The following is a 22,050-nucleotide window of genomic DNA, read 5'->3' on the forward strand; positions in this document are numbered from 1 at the left end:
ATATAATAGGTCCCCAATTCCCGAAGCTTAGGTCCCCAATTTGGCGATCATGTACAAAACATATGGGAGGTCTTCCTAAAAAGTTTAAGTACAAACAAAAGAGGGATAATAGGGGGACTCGACCCGATTGCAGGTAAATACACACTGGCATGACTGGCGTGTGAGTGTGTAACATATGTTTTGTTGTGTTTTTGTTTTTTGTTTTTAATCAGTTGTTGATGAATTAATATTTCCTGAAGATGAAATCTCTGATAGCAGCATCGTTACTGCTGCTTGGAGTCACCGCATCGGTGGAAGCCTCCCACAATGGCCTAGCATTGACCCCGCCCTTGGGATGGAATTCATGGGAGAGGTTCCGATGTAATCTTGAATGCGACGTGGACCCCGAGAATTGCATCAGGTAACATGGCCAGCCGGCCAGCCGGGTCATTAAAAGTGTTCCAGTTGGTCCCAACTATGGCAATGGTCCCAACTATGGCAGTGGCCCCAACTATGGCAATGGTCCCAACTATGGCAGTGGTCCCAACTATGGCGGTGGTCCCAACTATGGCAATGGTCCCAACTATGGCAATGGTCCCAACTATGGCAATGGTCCCAACTATGGCAATGGTCTGAACTATGGCAATCGTCCCAACTATGGCAATGGTCCCAACTTTGGCAATGGTCCCAACTATGGCAATGGTCCCAACTATGGCAATGGTCCCAACTATGGCAATGGTCTCAACTATGGCAATGATCCCAACTATGGCAGTGGTCCCAACTATGGCAGTGGTCCCAACTTTGGCAATGGTCCCAACTACAGTTGGGACAGCACCAACTATTGTTTGGACAGTCCCAACAAAAGTTGGGGAATTCCTAACTATAGTTGGGACGATCCTAACTGTCTTCCAATTATAGTTGGGATGCCTTTGTCAACGGTCATATGAATTGAAACCTGACGACTTACAATTGTACAATTATCGTTTGAATATGGAAATATCAGAACTTTAATTCAAATGCAAATTATTTTCTCGCTATCCAGTGAGCGTCTGTATGCAGAGATGGCAAAGGTCATAGCTACCGAGGGCTACAAGGAGGCGGGTTATGAGTACGTCTGTATGGACGACTGCTGGATGTCCACTGCGCGGGATGCCCAGGGAAGACTCCAACCGGATCCTAAGAGGTTCCCTAGCGGACTGAAGAATCTAGCTAACTATGTATGTTACTGAGTTTGTGGTTGTTATACCCCAACTGTGGCTTCATCTATAATTTTTGAGGAAAAAAATTGGACTTTTTAATTGCATTCTAGGTGCAACGTGAGACAAGTGTTCAAGCAGGGAACTATACCCCCCTCTCCCTTATCGCCTCCCCCTAAAGAATGAGTCATTGATACTATTGGAAAAAACACATTGGGTTTTTTGAATTTTTTTTCAATTCATTCTTGTCATTTCTTTAAACTCTTTCCTCCACTTTGTACCGCAGGTCCATTCACTGGGGCTGAAGTTAGGAATTTACCAATCGATGGGCCTCCATTCCTGCGAGAAATACCCTGGCATTGCGGGCCACATTGACATAGACGTCCAGACCTATGCTGAGTGGGGCATAGACTTGGTCAAGATGGATACCTGCTATAACCTGGGTAAAGAGAAAATGATAGAAGGTACGTTTCTTCCAAAAGACTGAGGGTTTGAACTTCAAACAACAAGCTCTGCCAATATATTTCCTGCAGGAGCAGTAGATAAGGCCGTGTAGCAAAAGGAAGTGATTGTATTTCATACTTGTGTGAAACGAATTTGCAGTGAATTAGATGGAATTTAAAATTAGAAATTTGCTCAACTTTTGTGAATTCGCAGTGTATCAACTTGCCGTTATGTATGAAATAGCCACTGTTTAGAACCGGTCTTTTGCTCATGATAATCAGTAAAAAAAAATGCATTCCATAGGCCCTCTGCTTGAGGTAAATGATAGAGAAGTATACACGCATCAGTCTTTCTTTTGTGATGTGCGTAAGTCCATAGTCTCTTGGCGTATGATAGGCCCAAGCATGGGCATACAGCAGCAATGCATGGTGCACAAAAATCCTTGATACATTTTTTATTGCCATGACATGAATTTTTGCATCAATTTTTATGGTATCCTTCTATCCACTTTAACAGATAAAATGCCAGAACTGTGTTTGCCCATGCTGTATACATGTGACATAAAATTGAAAAACAAAGACAACTTTTAAGGAATGTGTTTTATGATTGTTGTTTGACCTTTGTCACCGTAGATTACAGTGTCACGTAAAGGGAGAGTACATCATTTGTCGTTTGTGCTTTTTTTTTTCGTTTGAAGTAACAAAAGTGCTCAAAAGCTAAAGACGGGTGCTTAACAACTAACCTGATGAAGATTTAGCTCAGTGAATGCTGCATATTCCGAGAAACACAATATTCTAGGATCTCGTTTTCAATTCAAAAGTTGCCGAGTTACGTTTCAAATTGTGCCCCAAATCAGCGTCTGGGACACCTCATTCAGCCAATTGCAGCTACGCGATGTCACGCGCTGAACTTGTGAATAATAACAACTGCAGGCGTGTGTGCGTCTTCAGAGGCATCTTTGGAAATGACCTTCTTTTATTGTTTTCTTCAAAATGACAGCATGCCAGAAGGAATAATTTCAGAGGGAGTTTAGTGCCATTGCTATCTTTAAACCAAGTATTGCTTTTCAACGATAAATTCGTCAGTTACTTTTTGGCTAGCTGCAAATGATGTACTAGCTATCTTTAAAAAATGAAGTAAAGATCCCATATCACAAAATACATCAGGGTCACCATTAACAACAACACTTTGTCCTTTCTATTTTTCCGTTTGATTTTGTTAATTTGCAGGTTTTATAAACATGTCCTATGCCCTCAACCACAGTGGGAGACCCATTTTGTTCTCATGTGAATGGGCACGTGCATATGGTGGGGTATGTATTTAGTCACTTTTTTCATGGATAGCTAGACTTGTAAAACCCAAGTTGACGTGACATATAATTAATGACTGTTTACATGAAAACCTTAAATTACCAAGTAATAAGTCAAAATTCTGTGTAATTTATTAGTCACAGATTCATTCATCGTAATATAATATAGAGCTATTTTTTGTGGCATTTGTTATAATTGCCCTAGAGTCAAAATCTGGCTTTTCAATTTTTAAGACACTGCAGGCCTTCAAAACATTCACCAAAATTTCTTTTCACGTTAATCATTGTCTTTGACCATTTTCTCCTTAATATTCATTGGTTCATTATTTTTTGTTATCTCCTTATCGTGTTATCTCACAGCCCAACTTCACGGAGATCGCGGAGTACTGCAACTCCTTCCGAAACATCGGGGACATCCAAGATACCTGGGATCGGGTCCTAAGCATCATTGACTGGTTTGCTGAAAATCAGGCCGTGCTGTACAAAGCGACTGGACCAGGGGGCTTTAACGATGGTGACTTTGTAAGAAAATACTTATTGATTCATAATGCTGGATATTTGTTTGTTTGTAATAACGGGGTTGGTTTGTGTGTTTTTGGAAATATCTTGCTTCAAATCCAGTTTGGATTTGAACTTTTTTCCCAGTTTTGGACTTTCACATTTTTTGTTTATCCTTCAGATCATAGCCGGTGATTTCTCCCTGAGCACAACTCAAGCCCAGTCCCAGTTTGCCATGTGGACGATGATGAATTCTCAAATCTTCCTGTCCAGTGACCTTCGAACTCTTGACCCCGAGGCCAAAGCCATTGTCCTGAATCCCGAGATCTTAGCGGTCAGTCAGGACAAGCTGGGCAAGATGGGCCAGCGCATCCACAAGGTCAGTTTTGAGACAAGATCGCGTTTTGGCTTACATCAGGGGCCGGAAAGTCAGTGTGCGTCGCCATTTTAGTAGGCAAAGATCGTTAAGTGTTGGGTGCAGTAGGTAGTTGGCAAGCCTTGAAAGCTGTCATGGAAGGCAAAAACTGTGAGAAAAACTTGGAGCCAAGACCCAGTGTTGGGTCGGCATGATTATGACAACCATACACAGCATGGTTAGAGACCATTAATCCATTTGACAAAGAATTTGCCGTAAGTCCACCTTCTAGGTTACCAAGCACAACGTGGTTGCTAACCAAACGCTTGCCTACTACAATCGCAGCCGATACGGGAAAACCAGATGGTCATGTGTTACTTTGAAGTCATACAATCAGAACCTATTGGATGGGACATAGTTCTTAGCTGATTCATGGTTAGCAAGTAATTTAAATAAAAAAACTTTCCCGCTTACAAGAATCATGGAATTGGAATATGTAAAGTCTGTTACGAGCCAATGTGACCTGTCAAGCCGACGTTTATCTCCGGTTTCTGTAGTGTGAAACGACTGATGATATTTCTATTCTTCTTGGATGGGATGCTAGTCCATCTTAGGTCACTCCCCAGCTAATGCCGGTACCCTTTACTCCTGGGTGGAGAGAGGCAAGCTAGGGTGAAGTGGCATACCCAAGGACACAACATAAGGCCAGCAGATGGATTCGAACTCCTGACCCTCTGATCACGAGTCACAAACTCTAACCACTAGGCCACACTCACTCGCAATTGGTATAAAAGGCATCAAATTAAAAAAAGTCACGGTCTGGCACCATGATCCATTAAACGAGATCATACTTAAAAGTTTGTCAATAAATTCATTGTTTTCATTGAGTAGTTTTGTACAGGGTGGACAACTCTTTGACTGCCTACTCTAGAGAACCCCAAAATTCTGACAGCGAATCTTATGACATTTAGAATATTTTTCATATCCATAGGAATCTTCATTTGAAATCTGGACCAAAGAGCTCGTCGGCGACGCTTACGCGGTGGTCTTTTTCAGCCGAGCAACCGACATGCCCCACAACCGCACCACCACCATGAAAACCCTCGGCTTCCCAGACGCGAGCGGGTACTCCGTACGCGATCTGTTCGCCCGGAAAGATCTGGGATTCTTTGAGCCGGAGAAAATATTGAGTGTTATCGTTGATCCCAGCGGTGTTGTGGTGATCAAAGCAACACCAAAGACACGGGTGAAGAAAGGTTTCCATGGGAACAATAACAAATCAGTCATCAAAAATTAATACAGCTCTTTATCAGAATTCCAACATTCACCTCTTCATTAGATGTAAGACTCAGAGATTGGATCAGTACGTTGCATTTATTCCAAAAGTAACCTACTGAAATATTATCAAAAAGCTTACTTGGATTGAAGATTGTACTGGTTCTCAAAACAATACGTGAAATTATTCCATCTGGCTTGCTGTCATGTAGAAGAAATCGAGAAATGTAGGCGATTTCCAGTAATCAGTCAATTAACTGATTGTTGGAAATCGAGCTTTATAGATGAACTCATGTTTCCTGATCAAAAGGTTGCGCACTTTTTTTTCACTGTTTTCCCAAAGGGTGTAATATGCACTGAGCTGAACTTAGGTTAGGTTTTGAACATTCTTCTTTGGATTTTGAGTGGTGTTAATATTGGAACAAACAAAAGGCATGGGAAAGCTAATAATCCTAGATGTTCAAGGAATGTGCAATTGTCTTGCATTTTGGAGGATTTGAGAAGTATTCTAACAAAAATACTAGAGTTAGGGCTAATGGCAATCCATGTAGGCATGTGGCAAAACGTTTATTCAGTTATTAACAAAATGTAGTAAAAAGAACTTATTTGTGTATTTTGGTAGTGGGATTAATTGATCGATTGAAACATATGACAATCAATGAAATTTGTGGATTTAAAACATTAATAGGCACATGCTGAAATAAGGTAAAGTTAAGATTCGGTGAGCTAAATTTGTATTACAGAATGAACTAAGTAAATGTGCTTTCTTGTGAAGCTCTTAATGAGCCAATAAATTACAAGCCATTTGATACTTTTTTATGTTTTGCTTGCTCAAAGTGCAGACAGATGTAAGTATTCATTCAGATTTAACAAATTATTTTAATAATAATAATAATGATTAACATTTATATTTGCAAAGAAAAACTGTCCTTATGGTAGCTCTATGTGTTGAAATTTTTAGGAATGGATGTGGCCTTATTAAAGAAAATAAGCTTCAGTTAAGATAGGAAATATTTTAATATTCTATCCCAGCCGAAAAAAAATCAAGTACAATTTTTGTTTTACTGAACAACTCGTGGGCAGTGTTAGTCAATGGCGTCCACATGGGAGGTTCTGTCATAAGTCATGAAAACCGAAGGACAGTTCATAGGGGCCATTTCCATGAAATAAGTATTGTTTTAATGTGCTGATTAGTATTTCCAATCAATAAACATTACTCCCAATTACAGGAATAATCATTTGTAATATTTTGATTAAATTGAATTTCCAGCCATTATTAAGATATTCTCCGTGCTATTCCAGTGTCACCTTGAAAAATAGATGTTTTTTTCAATTGCTGTATTTCCTGACAATATTCACGTTTTAATGAGACATTGAAAGAAAAAAAATCCACCAACATTTAGTTACTGAATTCCTTCACAAAACTTCATTGGCTGCCACAGACAATAATCAAATGAAAGCCTTTCTTTGAAGCGGGTTGCAGACGCCCAAAATCGGAACAAAGTAGCTTTTTTTCGTCAGGAGAAAAAAAAAATATCTTTTTTTTTTAAGAGCATGATATGTTAACGTTATTATATTTTTTTAAAAATCTCACTGGAGATTGTTTTTGGTGTATACTCTTTATAATCAGAGCAGTGTGAAACGTACTTTTTTTTGGGGGGGGGGCATTTTTAGTGGGCAGAATGCATTCATTTTGAATCTTTTTAAATTTTCTGAAATGTAAATCAACACAACTTACAGCATAAGGATTGAAAAAAAAGAAGTCTTGTTTCCAGTTTTCAGATAGATGTCACTAAAGGGAATAAAGCATTAATTTTTGGCTGAAAATGAAACTGATGAGTTGATCCCTTACTATAGAGCGATCACTTGATCGCTCACGGGATCTCACCTCTCGTGAGTTAATAAAAACTTCACAAGAGGGCGCACTGCAAGTGTACAGAGAAAAATCGTCTGCATCGTCGCGTCGAAGTGTGGATCTGTTGAAAAGTAAGTAGACCTATCCATTTTTGGAAAGAACGTTGCTGAATGATGATGAAAAGATGAAAATGATGAAAAGACATGAATCTTGGACTGAGAAACATTTCCAATTTTGTTACAAAATATTTTGAAAATGCACTGGACTCTAGTCTAGTCTCAGCTCCATAGACTTTGTACATGTTGTGCCCATTTTTGAAAATCACGCAATCTTAAGAATGTGCGTGCATTCTTAAAGGGAATATACATCATTTGCTTTTGCTGTAATTTTCAGAAATGGATGGAATTGGGGGGTTGGAAATATAAAGCAAATATAGTTACACTAACTTTTTGGAGGTTTTGGGTTCGAAAATGCTATAAAAACCAAGAAAAACGATCATTTTCCTGTAGTCTGGTTCCCTGACTCCATATAAGAAGAAACAGAGCAGTTTACATACTTTGGGGGAATTGTAAGGTCAGGGAACCAGTCTAGCTGGCTCGTACCCGTTTATAGGTTTGTAATCGATTGCAAACAAGTGCAATGGTCAATTGGGGCTAGTATTTGAAAAAAAGCCAGTTGTTTCCAACGCTGATCGGCCGATCAGCGTTGGAAATTGATACAAAAATACCACTTTTCTTGAAAATGACAGTATACCAGGTGCCATAATTTTACAGGATGCTTTAGACTGTCATTTACCAACATCCTGTTAAGGTATTTCGCAAAAACTTGGTAGTTTTATTTTTCGATGTTTGCAAATGTTGTATATTCCCTTTAAGAATGAGCGCCCATTCTTAAGAACGAGCACACGTTCTTAAGAATGAGCGCTCATTCTTAAGATTGGGTGGGAATATCACGTGCACAATTTATGAATTTTGCCCAATCTTAACAAACATTGCACGACATAATTATGTTAAATGAAATGTATAGCGGTTAAAAGGGAAACAATTTATATAAAGAGGAAAGAAAATGTTCTATGCTTCTGTACTCGTATAACTACGATAATTTGAATCAAATTAAACCTGTTATTATTGCTTTTTTCTGCCCACTATGGGAAGTTTTGTAATAAGGGAGGACTGGGAACTAGTCTGGGAAGTGCTTTGTTTAGGCTAGACAAGTTACAAGTCCCTGTATGTATCATATGCATGCCACGAAAAAAAAAACGATGTCCAGAAGCTGCCAAAATTGCTCTTTTGACTAGATAGAATCCAGCTCTGCGACGTAATGGTGGGGTGTGAACAATAAATTGGTGGCAATTTAAATGGGAAATAGCATTAGCACTATGGGATGTCGCAGTATTCATTCTCATTCTTCACATTCTTCATTCTTACGTTCCCCCCCCCCCCCCAACTTCAATTTCCAACGCTGATCGGCCGATCAGCGTTGGAAACAACTGGCTTTTTTTTTCAAATACTGGCCCCAATTGACCATCGCACTTGTTTGCAATCGATTACAAACCTATGAACGGGTACGAGCCAGCTAGACTGGTTCCCTGACCTTACAATTCCTCAATGTATGTAAACTGCTCTGTTTCTTCTTATTTGGAGTCGGGGAACCAGACTACAGGAAAATGATCGTTTTTCTTGGTTTTTATAGCATTTTCGAACCCAAAACCTCAAAAAAGTCAGTGTAACTATTTTTGCTATATATTTCCAACCCCCCAATTCCACCCATTTCTGAAAATTACAGCAAAAGCAAATGATGTATATTCCCTTTAAGGGGTGCATGATTTTCGAGTGGCAGGGTATTCTGCAATTACTCCTCAGTAAGTTGCATTGAGTGATATTTTTCCAAGATTTTGGTTTTATGACATGTTTGTCGTGTTGTGTTTCCATCAGTTGTTGACAAGTTAGACAAGATGAAATCTCTGATAGCAGCATTGTTACTGCTGCTTGGAGTCACTGCATCGGTGGAAGCCTCCCACAACGGCCTAGCATTGACCCCGCCCTTGGGATGGAATTCATGGGAGAGGTTCCGTTGTAATCTTGACTGCGACGTAGACCCCGAGAATTGTGTCAGGTAAGATGGCCAGCTGTTTCATTTAAAACTATACTTGCAATTGTTACCTCCCAATTAGACCACGTTCCCAACTTTAAACTTGGACCGTCCCAAGTTAGCTGTTCCAGCTAGAGAACTTTAGAATCACAAGTCAATATAACTGTGACAATGGTCCCAACTATAGAAATGGTCCCAACTATTGTTGGGACAGTACCAACTATTGTTTGGACAGTCCCAACAATATATAGTTGGGCAATTCCTAACTATAGTTTCGATGATCCTAACTGTAGCTGGGATCATCCCAACTGTCGTTATTGAGATGATGCAAACAGTTCAAAGAAGAGCAGCCAAGCTAATCCCTTGTCTCAAGTCCAAACGGTACGCAGAAAGACTAACGGAGCTAAAGATGTATGTATAGCCTGGAGGAAAGAAGCATGAGAGGAGACCTTATTGAGGTCTTTAAGATACTAAATGGGCTAGAAGGAATAGAAGAAGGAAAGTTCTTCCAAAGCAGCCAGAACCTGGGCAAATTAAGGGGCCACGCTGACAAGTTATTTAAACCAGACTTAAAGAAGGGACAAAACATCAGAAAGAATTTCTTCTCAAGCAGGGTCATCAATGAGTGGAGCAGTCTCCCTGCTGAAGGTGTGAAGGCGAGATCAACAAATCTATTCCAGAGCAAGCTAGATTCTTACTGGAATAAACAAGCCTATTATATTACCCATCAACCTAAGTGTAAGTGCAAGTTAGGATGCCTTTGTCTCAGGTCATTTGAATAGCTTGTCTCTTGATTAGAAACCAGACGACTTACAATTGACATCTGCTCCAGTCAATTTCTTTGTCCAACATTGTACGTTATCGTTTGAGTACAGAAAAAAATCATAACTTTAATTCAAATACAACTTATCTTCTTGCTTTCCAGTGAGCGACTGTACGCAGAGATGGCAAAGGTCATAGCTACCGAGGGCTACAAGGAGGCGGGTTATGAATACGTCTGCATGGACGACTGCTGGATGTCCACTGCGCGGGATGCCCAGGGAAGACTCCAACCAGACCCTAAGAGGTTCCCTAGCGGACTGAAGAATCTAACTGACTATGTATGTTACTGACTTTGTGGTTGCTATGCCCCAAGTTTTTAAAATTTATCGGGGAAAACTCGATATCGTTCATCCCGTTTCACAGACTTGACTTCTGTGCTGTATGTACAGAATTAGCGCCGTACCTCCAGGATATAAGCAAAGTCATTTATTCTTCCAAACGTCTTAACCAGAGACTGGTGAAATTCCAGTAATTTCTTTTCTTTCACGAAAGTGATATATTGTTGATTAAGGTACATTATCAACCACTCACTGTGAGTGAATTCAAGTAGCTTCGTCTGAAATGTCTGTCTTTAATTTTCTGAGATCTTATTCAGAAGGTTAAAATAATGGTGAAACTTGGACATCTGCCGACCATTTACTTTATTTTTTAAAAAAATAAAATGAAAACTGTATTTGCATTCTAGGAGCATCATGAGATAAGTGTCCCAAACAGGAAAATGTGCCTCCACTCCTTTATTGCTTTTAAAGATGTCATTCTTGTCATTTCTCTCAACTCTTTTCCACCACTTTGTACAACAGATCCATTCACTGGGGCTGAAGTTCGGACTGTACCAATCCATGGGCCTTTACACCTGCCAGAAGTATCCTGGCATTTGGGGCCACATTGACATAGATGCCCAGACCTATGCTGAGTGGGGCATAGACTTGGTCAAGATGGATACCTGCTATAATCTGGGCAAGGAGCAAATGGCTGAAGGTATGTTTCTTCCAAAAGAGATGGTTGTAAAGTTCAGAAAACCAGCTCTGTCATTGGATTACTAGATAGTGCTGAATCGCTAAAAGCAATTTTATATTTCACTGAAATGTAAATGCAAAGTGACTTTCACTTTGCAAAACGTTTGCAGTGAACTTGCCGGAGTTGCGAATTTGAAATGTGTCCACTTTTTGTGAATTTGCAGTGTGTAAACTTACTGCTACGTATGGGTAGGCCTACACAGCGTTATCATATTGGGGAAGTTTGTTATTGTTAGGCAAATTAGGACCGAGTTATGGGGACTTTCTGCTGTCCCCATAGCGTTTTCGGTTCCGACATGTAACGACGAGTGTATGTCCCCACAACTACGGAACAAGTATCTGCGAACTAGCAACTAACTGGCCTTCACTCTTAAGCATCAGTAAACACACATTCTGTGGGCCCTTTTCTTGAGCTAAAAAATAACAAAGTGTACAAATGAACGATCAGTTCTTCTTTTGTGTTCACGCATCAGTCTTTCTTTTGTGATATGCACAAGTCCATAGTGTCTTGGTGTGTGATGGATGCACACAAACATGGGCACACAACAGCAGTGCATGGTGCACAAAAATCCTTGATATATGGGTGCCATTCGATATTTTTTACTGCCATGGAATTCTGTAGTTTTATGGTACCGTGTCCCTCTTGAAGTAAAATTTATGAGCCACGGTTGTTTATCGCTTTCTATCATCGGGTTTTATGGTGTCCATATATCAACTTTAACAGCTACAAATGTCAGAATTGTGTTTGCTCATGCTGTATCTGTGCCATAAAATAATTTTTAAGGGTTCTGTCTTGTGATGTTTGTGTCACTTTTGTCACAGTAGATTACAGTTTCACTTTAAAAAAAATAAGGCACAGAAACCGTACCAAATCTTAATTAGTACACAACTTAAGAACCCCCCTTCAATAATTTTGTGTTTATGTAGTGTTTTTTTATTTGCAGGATATATAAATATGTCAAAGGCCCTTAACAGCAGTGGAAGACCCATTCTCTTCTCATGTGAGTGGGCCCATGAATCTGCGGTAAGCTCTCTAACAACATTTAGTATCATCAGTTGTGGAAATCTTCTCAAAACCAATAAAGTAGAGAATCTGACTAGGAAACTATTGCCATCAACTTACAAAATATTGTGTGACACAAATTCTTTAACCAGTTGGCGCCGGGATTATTTTGACAAGAACGGAACGATTACTTTTCACTCGACCTCAAGCCAGGCGGGTTGAAGCCATCACCTTCTGGCAGCACACTCATATTTCCGGCCTCGCTCGCTGCGAGCGGGTCGCTGACAGATATTTCCGGCCGCGCTCCCTGCGTTTTTATCCCTACTCCGTTCCAAAAACCGCAAAACCTTTGCGCGTATACATGTCATCCAGCGCAAACTGGTTAACTAAATCAAAAGAGTAATAACTGTAAGTAGGCATTTTAATTGATATTCCTTATGGTATTCAAACTTGAGCAAGTGAGGATGAACGTTTTCAAACAGTGACTTGGACACTCTGAGAAAAGTCACGATAAATTGAAAAATGAAGTTTTCATCGTGACTTTGACTTGATAGCATTTTTCAGTTGAAATAATGCCCAATTCTTTTAAAGCAACTTGTTATTTAATCTACAAGTGTCTATAAACTTGTTCATATAATAACTTTGTCGTGGAATTCTGGTTTTTCTCTTTCTACAACTTAGCTTACTGCAGGCTTTCAAAGTATCGACCCGACTTTCTTTTCACGTTAATCATCGGCCGAACCATTTCTCTGTCAAAATTGAGTTAATAAACGTTTGTTTTTCTATGTGTCATGTTGTCTCACAGCCCAACTTTACCCAGATTGCGGAGTACTGCAACTCCTTCCGAGACTATGCGGACATCCAAGACAGTTGGGTTCAGATCTTAAAAATCGTGGACTGGTTCGCTGAGAATCAGGCCGTGCTCTACAATGCTTCCGGACCAGGGGGCTACAACGATGCTGACTTTGTAAGAAAATATTTTGTGATGATTCATTGTGCTAGAATGATTTTTCTTATAATGGGGTTTGCTTGCGCATTTTCAGAAAAAAAGTCAAGTAATTGCATTAAAAAGTGACGCTGTCACTTTCTGTACAGCTTAATCTTGGCATTCCTTTTAAAACTCTCTAGATTCATCCTTCTGTAGGTGTAACACAAATAGTCATATTCTCCAAACAAATCCACTAATGAATGTATGGAATATTTCTCAGCATTGTAGAGAAGTCTGGATTTTTCTCTGATGCCAGAACGCTAAACTGTCAAACTTACAAATTTGAACTTTGTATTATGTGTGATCTGGACTTGAACCCTGGATTAAGGATTAAATTAAATCTTGCTCACAAAAAAAAATTTCATAAATTTTTTTTTTAGGTTTTGAAGTTATTCAGAGATTTTAGGTCTGGGCTTTAGCCAAGATGAAAGTCAACATACCATGCATAACTTGAGACTGAGAGAAACCTCCTCCCCTCCCCTCCCTCCCCCTGTCCCGCCCTGCCCCCGTCCCGCCCCACCCCTAGTGTCCCTAAACCCTACTGACTATTTTTACTGAACATATCCCCCTAAATATCTGAAAAGAATTCCTGAAATTCCAGAAACACAATTACCAACACAACACATAACTCGCTTCAAGTCCAGTCTGGACTTGAACTTACTTTTCCCAGATTTGGACTTTCACATTTTGTTTTGCATTTCAGATCATAGCTGGAGATTTCTCCCTGAGTACAACTCAAGCCAAGTCCCAGTTTGCCCTGTATACAATGATCACGTCTCAACTCTTCCTGTCCAGTGACCTTCGAACTCTTGACCCCGAGGCCAAAGCCATCGTCCTGAATCCCGAGATCTTAGCGGTCAATCAGGACAAGCTGGGCAAGATGGGCCAGCGCATTTACAAGGTCAGTTTTGAGACAAGATGGCGCATTTTATATTGGTTTCATCAGGGGCTGGAAAGTCAACGTCGACATTGTAGTAGGCAAAGATCGTTAATCATATTGCGCCATGCGCTGTAGGTACTAGGCAAGCCTTCAGAGCCGAAAAGCAAAATATAGAAAAGGGCGCCCCTTCTCAATGAATGAGGTTCAACCCCGCCCCCCATTTTAATGTCATCTATTTAATGGCATTTCAAACATTTTTTACATCCATAGGACTCTTCGTTCGAAATCTGGACTAAAGAGCTTGTCGGCAACTCCTACGCGGCAGTATTTTTCAGCCGGGCGATCGACATGCCCCACAACCGCACCACCACCATGAAAGCCCTCGGCTTCCCAGACGCGAGCGGGTACTCCGTACGCGATCTGTTCGCCCGGAAAGATCTGGGATTCTTTGAGCCGGAGAAAATATTGAGTGTTATCGTTGATCCCAGTGGTGTTGTGGTGATCAAAGCAACACCAAAGACGAAGGTGAAGAAAGGTTTCCATGGGAACAATAACAAATCAGTTATCAAACATTAGTACAGCGCTTTATCAGAGGTCAAAACCAAACGTCTTTCTTACAAGTAAAATGTGGACATTGTTTATACTAGTTTTATTTCATCAGGGTAGCCTTGTTTATTATGACTGCACCCTGTAAAACAGAGTGTGTCTCAAAGGAAATATTTCCATTTTGCATTTGTGAATTGCAACTTACAAAGTTGTCCACAAGTTAGTATTATAGAATCGTTACCAACAGTGAAACCATTGAACCTTATCTGTTGGAAAACAGAGGCATAACCAGGGGTACAGAGTGGCAGATTCCAACAGCCTAGAGATTTTAGTGGCGAAATCTGGATGCTGATAGAAGCATTTTAGGATGCCGAAATCAGCCTCGCGAAAAAATCCTGTGTACATCGACAAATTTGCAGGATAATAGCGCCACCTGTTGTCTAATAAGGTTCATGATTGTCCACTTTTAACATTGCCCCTATCACAACCTGGTTCCCCCCCCCCCCCCCCCCCCGACTGCCGATTGTGTTTATTTTGTGGATGGCGTGGCAAAAATCCTGTCTGCCTTTAAACCACGGATGGCCTGTGAATTTATAAGCGAGACAAAATTCTATTTTCAATGGGGAAAACAAAACCCTGGTTGTGCGACTGTTGGAATAGTCGTTGAGAAACAGAAATTGACTTGAATGGTGTTACAGATGTAGCATGCTCGAAATCCCGGCCACTGTAGTTATTTCAGTCCTCAGCCGAATATTAACCCAAAATATCTAAACCTCTGTTTCATTTGATGAGTGATTAATTCAACAGATAACCTGACTATAAATGAACATTTCATTCTAGATAGATACAAAATTGTAAATACGTTTTTTATCATGGATTTAAAATTCATTCTAAAATGGTTTACTTTTGATACTACATGTACTTAATGTCCTTTGTGTAAAAATAGTGATTTCAAGTAGGCCTGGTGTAGGTAATTAGCAAATTAATACCTTAGTAAATAGGTTGCTTTGTACTGTTTCACCGAAAGCGGGATTGAGGTATATATTTTTTTCTGAAATAAAAGTACTACATATAATTATAGTTTTTTAGTTGCTATGAAATTTGTTAACTTTATCTGCTGACAATGATGTGGACAGAATCCGGCATAATTGTGACATAATTCAGGCACTCTCTTTCAGAGTAAATTGGTATACATACTGTTTGATGTATACATTCCTGCAAATTGTACTTTATTTTTTGGTTGCATCAATTTCTTTTGTATGAAAATTTGAGGCAGAATTAAAGGGGAATTTGAGAAAAACTTTCTGTTTTTTTGTGTCCATATTTGTAATATAAATTCTGTTTATCAATGAATCATATATTTATGATGTTTTTCTTTTTTTTCCGAGGAACTTTTTAAAATGGGGTTTAGACAGAGAGGGTGCTGCAAAATGAGAAATGTTAAGATAGGCTTGGGTCACTACTTTGGGGCGCAGGTAATATTATGTCACTGTTGAATAATGCACCATGCAAGTAAAATAACGGGGAAATAAAATATTTTTTAGGTGGGGGTACAAAGATCAGATTTTCACATAGGCATATAACATTATGTCCTGTAACAAATAAATTGACATGTTTGTTTTTGCAGGCCTTAATACAGTTTTAAAACGTGGTTTTTTAAATGGCGCGCTCCAGTTCAGAAATTGCCCACACTATTCAGAATGAATTATTAGGTTAATTCAAAAGTTGAAATTAATTCATTGATTACTTATCAGCCGATTTTTTTCGTGCGATGTCTCATTGGAAAAGCTCATAACTAATGTAATGATAGAAAATTATCAATTCAATTTGAAAATATTTTTTTCAAGGTGCCACACCCCAAAAGCAGGAAAACACCAACTACGCGCAAATGAAAAGTCAAAAGAGGGCGCCCTATTATGAGACCGTTAATTATTATTTTATTAACGTCGGTAATTCATGTCAGCAGAGGGCGCTGTATGTGAAGACCATTCGTTTGCAACATGACACATGGCGCATGTTTAGTCTTTAATTTTAAAATTTTATGATTCAGGAAGAAGCTTTGAGAATTCTAACAAAGATTTCTTATAAAGCTTGTAGTAGTCACCATGCTGACGTCCAAGAGTTTCGTTAAGAAGACGAAAAGAGGCTCTGTTATCAAGGTAGTTCGGGAGCATTATCTGCGCGATGACATTTGGTGCGGTTCAGAAGTGTGTGACATTTGTTTACAAGAAGCGCCAGTCTTGGAAAGGCATCCGCAAATAGACAGCGACTTGTGTGACTTTCCACACTACGTCTTGCCGGACACCAACGTCCTCTTACACCAGGTAGGGCTGATATTTATGTTGTTTGATTTAATTTTCATTAAAAAATTTCATTCAATATTTTGTTATTTACTTTCAACTTTGAATTGTCAAAATTCCAATTTGTATGGTTGCCCCGTCTTGCAAAGTTGCATAACTTGGTTATGTATCTGTCTAGCCCCACTAGTGTGGCCGTCGGTATGCTGCGCTGAACCTTTGGCCACACACCGTGGTACCGCGCGCTACTGAGGACGAAGTTTTTCATAAAATTCAGGGCAGTTTCTTACATTTTCAGTTTCTAACTTTCTTATGGTTGTATTCTATGATGTCTCCTATCACTTCTGGGATGCTTAGCATGTGCTTAGGTCTAATGATGTTCCATTTTCCGAGATATTCTTCAATCTTTCTGGAGTCCATATGCACTCGTGAAACGTCTGGTGATGGCAGCCATTTTGAATGTGACAAGAGATGACCTCAAGCTGTGACGTCGCGTGTATGCAAATTGCTTGTCGAGCGCGCGAGGGCGCGAGTTGCAAATGCGACGGCTGTTTCCTGTACCATGCATTTATCGTCACGGGGCCACGTGCACCGATCTCTATTCAGAATCTACGGCACAGGAAACAGCCGTCGTATTTGCAACTCGCGCCCTCGTGCGCTCGACAAGCAATTTGCATAAACGCGACGTCACAGCTTGAGGTCATCTCTTGTCACATTCAAAATGGCTGCCACCACCAGACGTTTCACGAGTGCATTATGGGCTCCAGAAAGATTGAAGAATATCTCGGAAAATGGAACATCATTAGATCTAAGCACATGCTAAGCATCCCAGAAGTGATAGGAGACATCATAGAATACAACCATAAGAAAGTAAGAAACTGAAAATGTAAGAAACTGCCCTGAATTTTATGAAAAACTTCGTCCTCAGTAGCGCGCAGTACCACGGTGTGTGGCCAAAGGTTCAGCGCAGCATACCGACGGCCACACTAGTGGTTCAGCGCAGCATACCGACGGCCACACTAGTGGGGCTAGTATCTGTCACGCCCCAACTATCGCATCGGTCCCAACTATAGTTGGGCCTGTCCCAACTATAGTTGGGCCTGTCCCAACTGTAGTTCCACAGTTGGGCTGCCCAACTATAGTTGGGCCTGTCCCAACTATAGTTGGGACGGTCCCAACTGTAAGTTCCACTGTTGGGCTGGCCCATCTATAGTTGGGCCACTCCAATCTTTTTATTTTGCGGTGTCCCAACTATAGTTTACATTGATGTACAACTGTAAAACGTTCCCTACAGCTCTGATACACGTCTGACTTTACTGGGGACCACTGAAATTAGTTATTGATGGGGCGAATCTATAGTTGGGCCACTCCAATCTTTTTATTTTGCGGTCCCAACTATAGTGTACATTGTTGTACGATTATAAAACATTCCCTACAACTCTAATACACATCTGACTTTACTTGGGACCAATGAAATTATCTATGGGTGGGGACCATCTGTAGTTGGGCCACCGCAATATTTTTATTTGGCGGTCCCAACTATAGTTTACATTGCTGTACGACGACTATAAAACATTCCCTACAGCTCTGTTACATACTGTCCGACTTTACTTGGGACCTTTGACATTAGCTATGGGTGGGGCCCATCTATAGTTGGCCGGCCATGGCAATCTTTGAATTTTGCAAAAAGTTGCTGGACAATCAACCCAGCAGCTGGACAACTCATGCAACTAGGCAGTACCACGTGACCGGCCAGCCTTGCGGCATGCATGCACGACGAATACACGGTGCCAGCGCCGCGGAACTTTTAATCCAACAAGATCTATCAAGCATGAAGCATCCGGCGCAACTCCAGTCCCAACTATAGTTGGGCCGACCCAACTGCCGCACTATAGTTGGGACAGTCCCAACTATAGTTGGGACCGATGCGATAGTTGGGGCGTGACATATCCTCTACCCTTCGTTGTCACACACAAATTTAATGCGAGTGCGTAAAAATAGGACCGTGTAGCTTAAAGGGGCTCTGACGATTTATTACAACTATTATATTCTTACTTCCCTCCAGATAGACATTTTAGAGGATAACATCATCAAGAATGTTATTCTACTTCAGACCGTACAGCAAGAGGTAAGCCGTTGAATGGTCAGGAACAATACAGTGCATTTTTGAAATGTGCTTTTCTCATAAGTTTGAAACATGGTTTCACTTTTTAGAGATGAAAGGTGGCAAGTGAATTAACTTCAACACAAACAAGGTTTCATAAATTATTGTTCCAGTAGTGCCATTATTATGTTATTTTATATTGGCTTCACATATTAATGAATCTTTGAGTTTGAGTTCCATATTTCAATTGTTTTCCGCAGGCCAAGCATCGCAGTCTGCCAGTCCACAAGAGAATGAGGGATATCATCGCTAATACTGACAAGAAATTCTACGTCTTCACCAATGAACATCACAAGTAAAAAAAAACAACAGAATGTCTAACATAACATAGAATTGAGTTGTATGAAAATTTCCCTTACTATTTGCATTGCCAGCATTCAATAATGAAGTTTAGGAGTTCAAAAAAAGTATAAAAAAAAAAGTCCAAAAGACAGGGAAAGGCTGAGTATGCACTTCCAAATGCTTGTGATAAACTGACGAAAAAAAATATCCTTTAACCCTAACCTTCATCAATCCTCCAAAATCCTCCTGGCGGTTTTGGACAATTTTGGTGGATTGAAGATGAATGGTATTTGAGAAACATGAGGAATTTGGAGGATTGAGGATGAATGGTGTTTGAGCACATGAAGATTTTGGAGGATTGAGGATGAATGGTGCTAGAAAAAGAGGAGGATTTTATAGGATTAACGATGATTGCATTTTGAGATGTAGGACTGTCTGACGATTTTGAAGGATTGAGGCGCTGGGTATCCTTCATTTGAACATTAGTGCAAAATTTAGGAGTATTTTGGGTGGTTCCCATATTTGCAAAAAGGGCCTAGGGGGTTAGGTTTAAATTATTTCTTTGGATGCAAATGTATTTGAAAATTTAAAATGAAATTTTAATTTTTTTTTTTCGAAAGGGAGACGTACTCGGAGAGGAAACCCGGGGAATCACCCAACGATTACAGCGACAGACTGATCAGACAGGCGGCCAAATGGTACAAAGACCATCTGGAGAGGGCCAGGAAGCAGGGGTCAAAGGTCACGGATGGAGATGACGAGAGTGGGGTCAGCGTTGTGTTGCTGACTAACGACATGGCTAATCGGGACAAAGCAAGGGAGGATGGCATGTTGGCATATACAGGTTGGTAGGAAATATTTGTTGTAACATATTTCAGGCAGGGACTAAAAACCTAATCCACATGCTGGCCCAGGCTAGAATCGAACCTGGTACGCAGCGTTGGAAGGCAAGGAAAGTATCGGTACCCCAACCTCAAGTAGAGAATATTACATTTTCTGCTATGAATTTCTGCATTCAGTATTGAGTTTTGCCCTTCACTGACTTATTTTAGAAACAATGTTTTTTTCACAAACTACTTGGGTGGGGCTCGAACCCATGACCTGCTTTCTAGTGCAGCCTTCTTCCCACTCGACCATCGAGCTTACCGGGATCGTTTCGAATGTGACGGTTTGAATCTGGCTTGTTTGAATTTCTGCATGTTGTGAGATTCGAACCAGCCAGCTGACCCTGGCAAGCTCGATGATTGAGTGGTAAGAGTTATGAATAATTTAAGTTGAATTTAAAACAAATTTTTTTTCAAAAATCTTTACAGTAAAAAAAAAAATACTTGCTATTTTTATGTTTAATTTACTGTCAACGTGTCTCACCTTCTTGCCCCTCACAGTTCATGAGTATGTGAAGTCGCTTATAGCCAAGCCAGAGTTGATCGACAGGTTAGCCCAGATCACCTCAGCTGAGAACGAGAGGAAAAAGGTGGGTGAATATTCAGTTAATTTTATTTGAGAATTTAGAAGTAAGGGGCCAAAGACTCACGTCTTGTATGGTTCTACCTTCATCATTGGCTGCTACACAAGCTATACCAGTATTGACCCTAACCCCCTAGGCCCTTGTTGCTTACAACCATCCTCAATCCTCCAAAATTGTTCAACTCCGCCTAAATTTTTCAAAATTGTCAGACAGTCCTGCCTCAAAAATGCATTCATCCTCAATCCTCCAAAATCCTCGTCATCCCAAAACTTTGCACTCGTGTTGAAATGAAGGATAACCAACGCCAAATCCTTCAAAATCATCAGACAGTCCTGCCTCAAAATGCATTCATCCTCAATCCTCCAAAATCCTCTTGTGCTTCATTCACCATTCATCCTCAATCCTCCAAAATCCTCATGTGCTTCAATCACCATTCATCCTCAATCCTCCAGAATCCTCATTTGATTCAATCACCATTCATCCTCAATCCTCTAGAATCCTCCAAAACCGCCAGGAGGATTTTGGAGGAGTGAGTTGGGTTAGGGTTAATGGTCAACCTATCTATCAAACCACTTCAACAGGCTTTGACAGTTGTACGGTTAAATCATCGGGGTTTCTGGCCAGATGACCAGCCTGTACAAAAGCTGTTGAGAGAGGTAGGGGTTATGTTTTTGGACAATTTGTGATAGTTACAAGTAGAGGAGGGTTCTAATAAGTGAAATAACTGCTTCTGTATTTTTCGTTCTCCCCATGGCTAGCGAGATTCAGACATCAGCTCCGACGGAGGGCGCAAGGTCCTCTTCCCCGAGCACATGTCAGCAACTCAGCTCCAGTCAGCTGTCAAGAACGGCACGGTCAAGCAGGGGACGTTCCACGCCAGCTCAGAGAACTTCAGGGAGGGACACGTCAGCATCCATGGCGAGGAACAGATGGTGAGTGCAGAATCAATTGGAATCTGAGTATCAAAATGAACCTTACAGGGATTCTGACTGGGTGAATTATAACAATTGAAAAGTTGAACACAGAAATTGACTGGAGCGGAGTTTGAACCTGCAACCTCCGGATATTTGGGCGTGATCCCTGGCTGTATGGCATGTACGGGTTTAATGGCTTCTGACTAGCGCCCCTTGAACAAATATATTGACTAATTAGGGAACCACCAACATAGGGCTGGATAGCTCAGTTGGTAGAGCACCGGAACGGAATTCCGAAGGTCACAGGTTCAAGCCCCACTTCAGTCAATTTCTTTGTTCAACTTTTTTAATTGAATCAAAATATAACAGTAAAATCATTGTGAGAATTTTTGACTGTATAGGCTCTCCATCAGAGTCTGTTTATTTTTAGGATGTAACCTCAATCCTGCAAATCCTCCGTTATTTCTTGAATGTGGTTCTGGAGGGATGACCACTGCCTCAATCCTGCAAAATCCTCCAGCAATCGCTGTCAATATGTTGAGGCAGAGCCAGTGAATTTTTGTAGCAGCACGGAGGATTTCAAGTATAATATAGGCCTAAATTCATGCACGGCTGAGCATAAACAACACAAGGTCCGGCCTAAGACCTTGACACAGTTAATCCTCCGA

The 22,050-nt window shown here is 40.5% G+C and overlaps 3 protein-coding genes across 3 annotated transcripts in view; all 3 read left to right on the top strand.

Moving 5' to 3' along the window:
• Window positions 1-212: 212 nt before the first annotated feature.
• Window positions 213-6,291, top strand: LOC119727737 (alpha-N-acetylgalactosaminidase-like). The gene is made up of 7 exons (XM_038199773.1): window positions 213-400; window positions 1,022-1,196; window positions 1,462-1,639; window positions 2,849-2,931; window positions 3,289-3,450; window positions 3,608-3,805; window positions 4,773-6,291. The coding sequence occupies exons 1-7, from the start codon at window positions 240-242 to the stop codon at window positions 5,076-5,078; spliced, it is 1,263 nt and encodes a 420-aa protein (XP_038055701.1). The 5' UTR covers window positions 213-239; the 3' UTR covers window positions 5,079-6,291.
• A 637-nt stretch (window positions 6,292-6,928) lies between these two features.
• On the top strand, window positions 6,929-14,765 carry LOC119727738 (alpha-N-acetylgalactosaminidase-like). The gene is made up of 8 exons (XM_038199774.1): window positions 6,929-7,042; window positions 8,846-9,026; window positions 9,928-10,102; window positions 10,625-10,802; window positions 11,785-11,864; window positions 12,649-12,810; window positions 13,535-13,732; window positions 13,982-14,765. The coding sequence occupies exons 2-8, from the start codon at window positions 8,866-8,868 to the stop codon at window positions 14,285-14,287; spliced, it is 1,260 nt and encodes a 419-aa protein (XP_038055702.1). The 5' UTR covers window positions 6,929-7,042; window positions 8,846-8,865; the 3' UTR covers window positions 14,288-14,765.
• A 1,468-nt stretch (window positions 14,766-16,233) lies between these two features.
• The window catches only part of LOC119727739 (exosome complex exonuclease RRP44-like), a 50,492-nt gene continuing 44,675 nt past the window's right edge, over window positions 16,234-22,050 (top strand). Inside the window, exons 1-6 of the mRNA XM_038199776.1 lie at window positions 16,234-16,581; window positions 18,620-18,682; window positions 18,919-19,013; window positions 19,621-19,844; window positions 20,386-20,474; window positions 21,227-21,400. Coding sequence (XP_038055704.1) covers window positions 16,363-16,581; window positions 18,620-18,682; window positions 18,919-19,013; window positions 19,621-19,844; window positions 20,386-20,474; window positions 21,227-21,400 — 864 coding nt within the window. The 5' untranslated portion in view covers window positions 16,234-16,362. The remainder of the gene's footprint in view (window positions 16,582-18,619; window positions 18,683-18,918; window positions 19,014-19,620; window positions 19,845-20,385; window positions 20,475-21,226; window positions 21,401-22,050) is intronic.

Source organism: Patiria miniata, unplaced genomic scaffold (genome assembly GCF_015706575.1).
Source record: "Patiria miniata isolate m_02_andy unplaced genomic scaffold, ASM1570657v1 HiC_scaffold_20, whole genome shotgun sequence".
Classification (NCBI taxonomy): Eukaryota; Metazoa; Echinodermata; class Asteroidea; order Valvatida; family Asterinidae; genus Patiria; species Patiria miniata.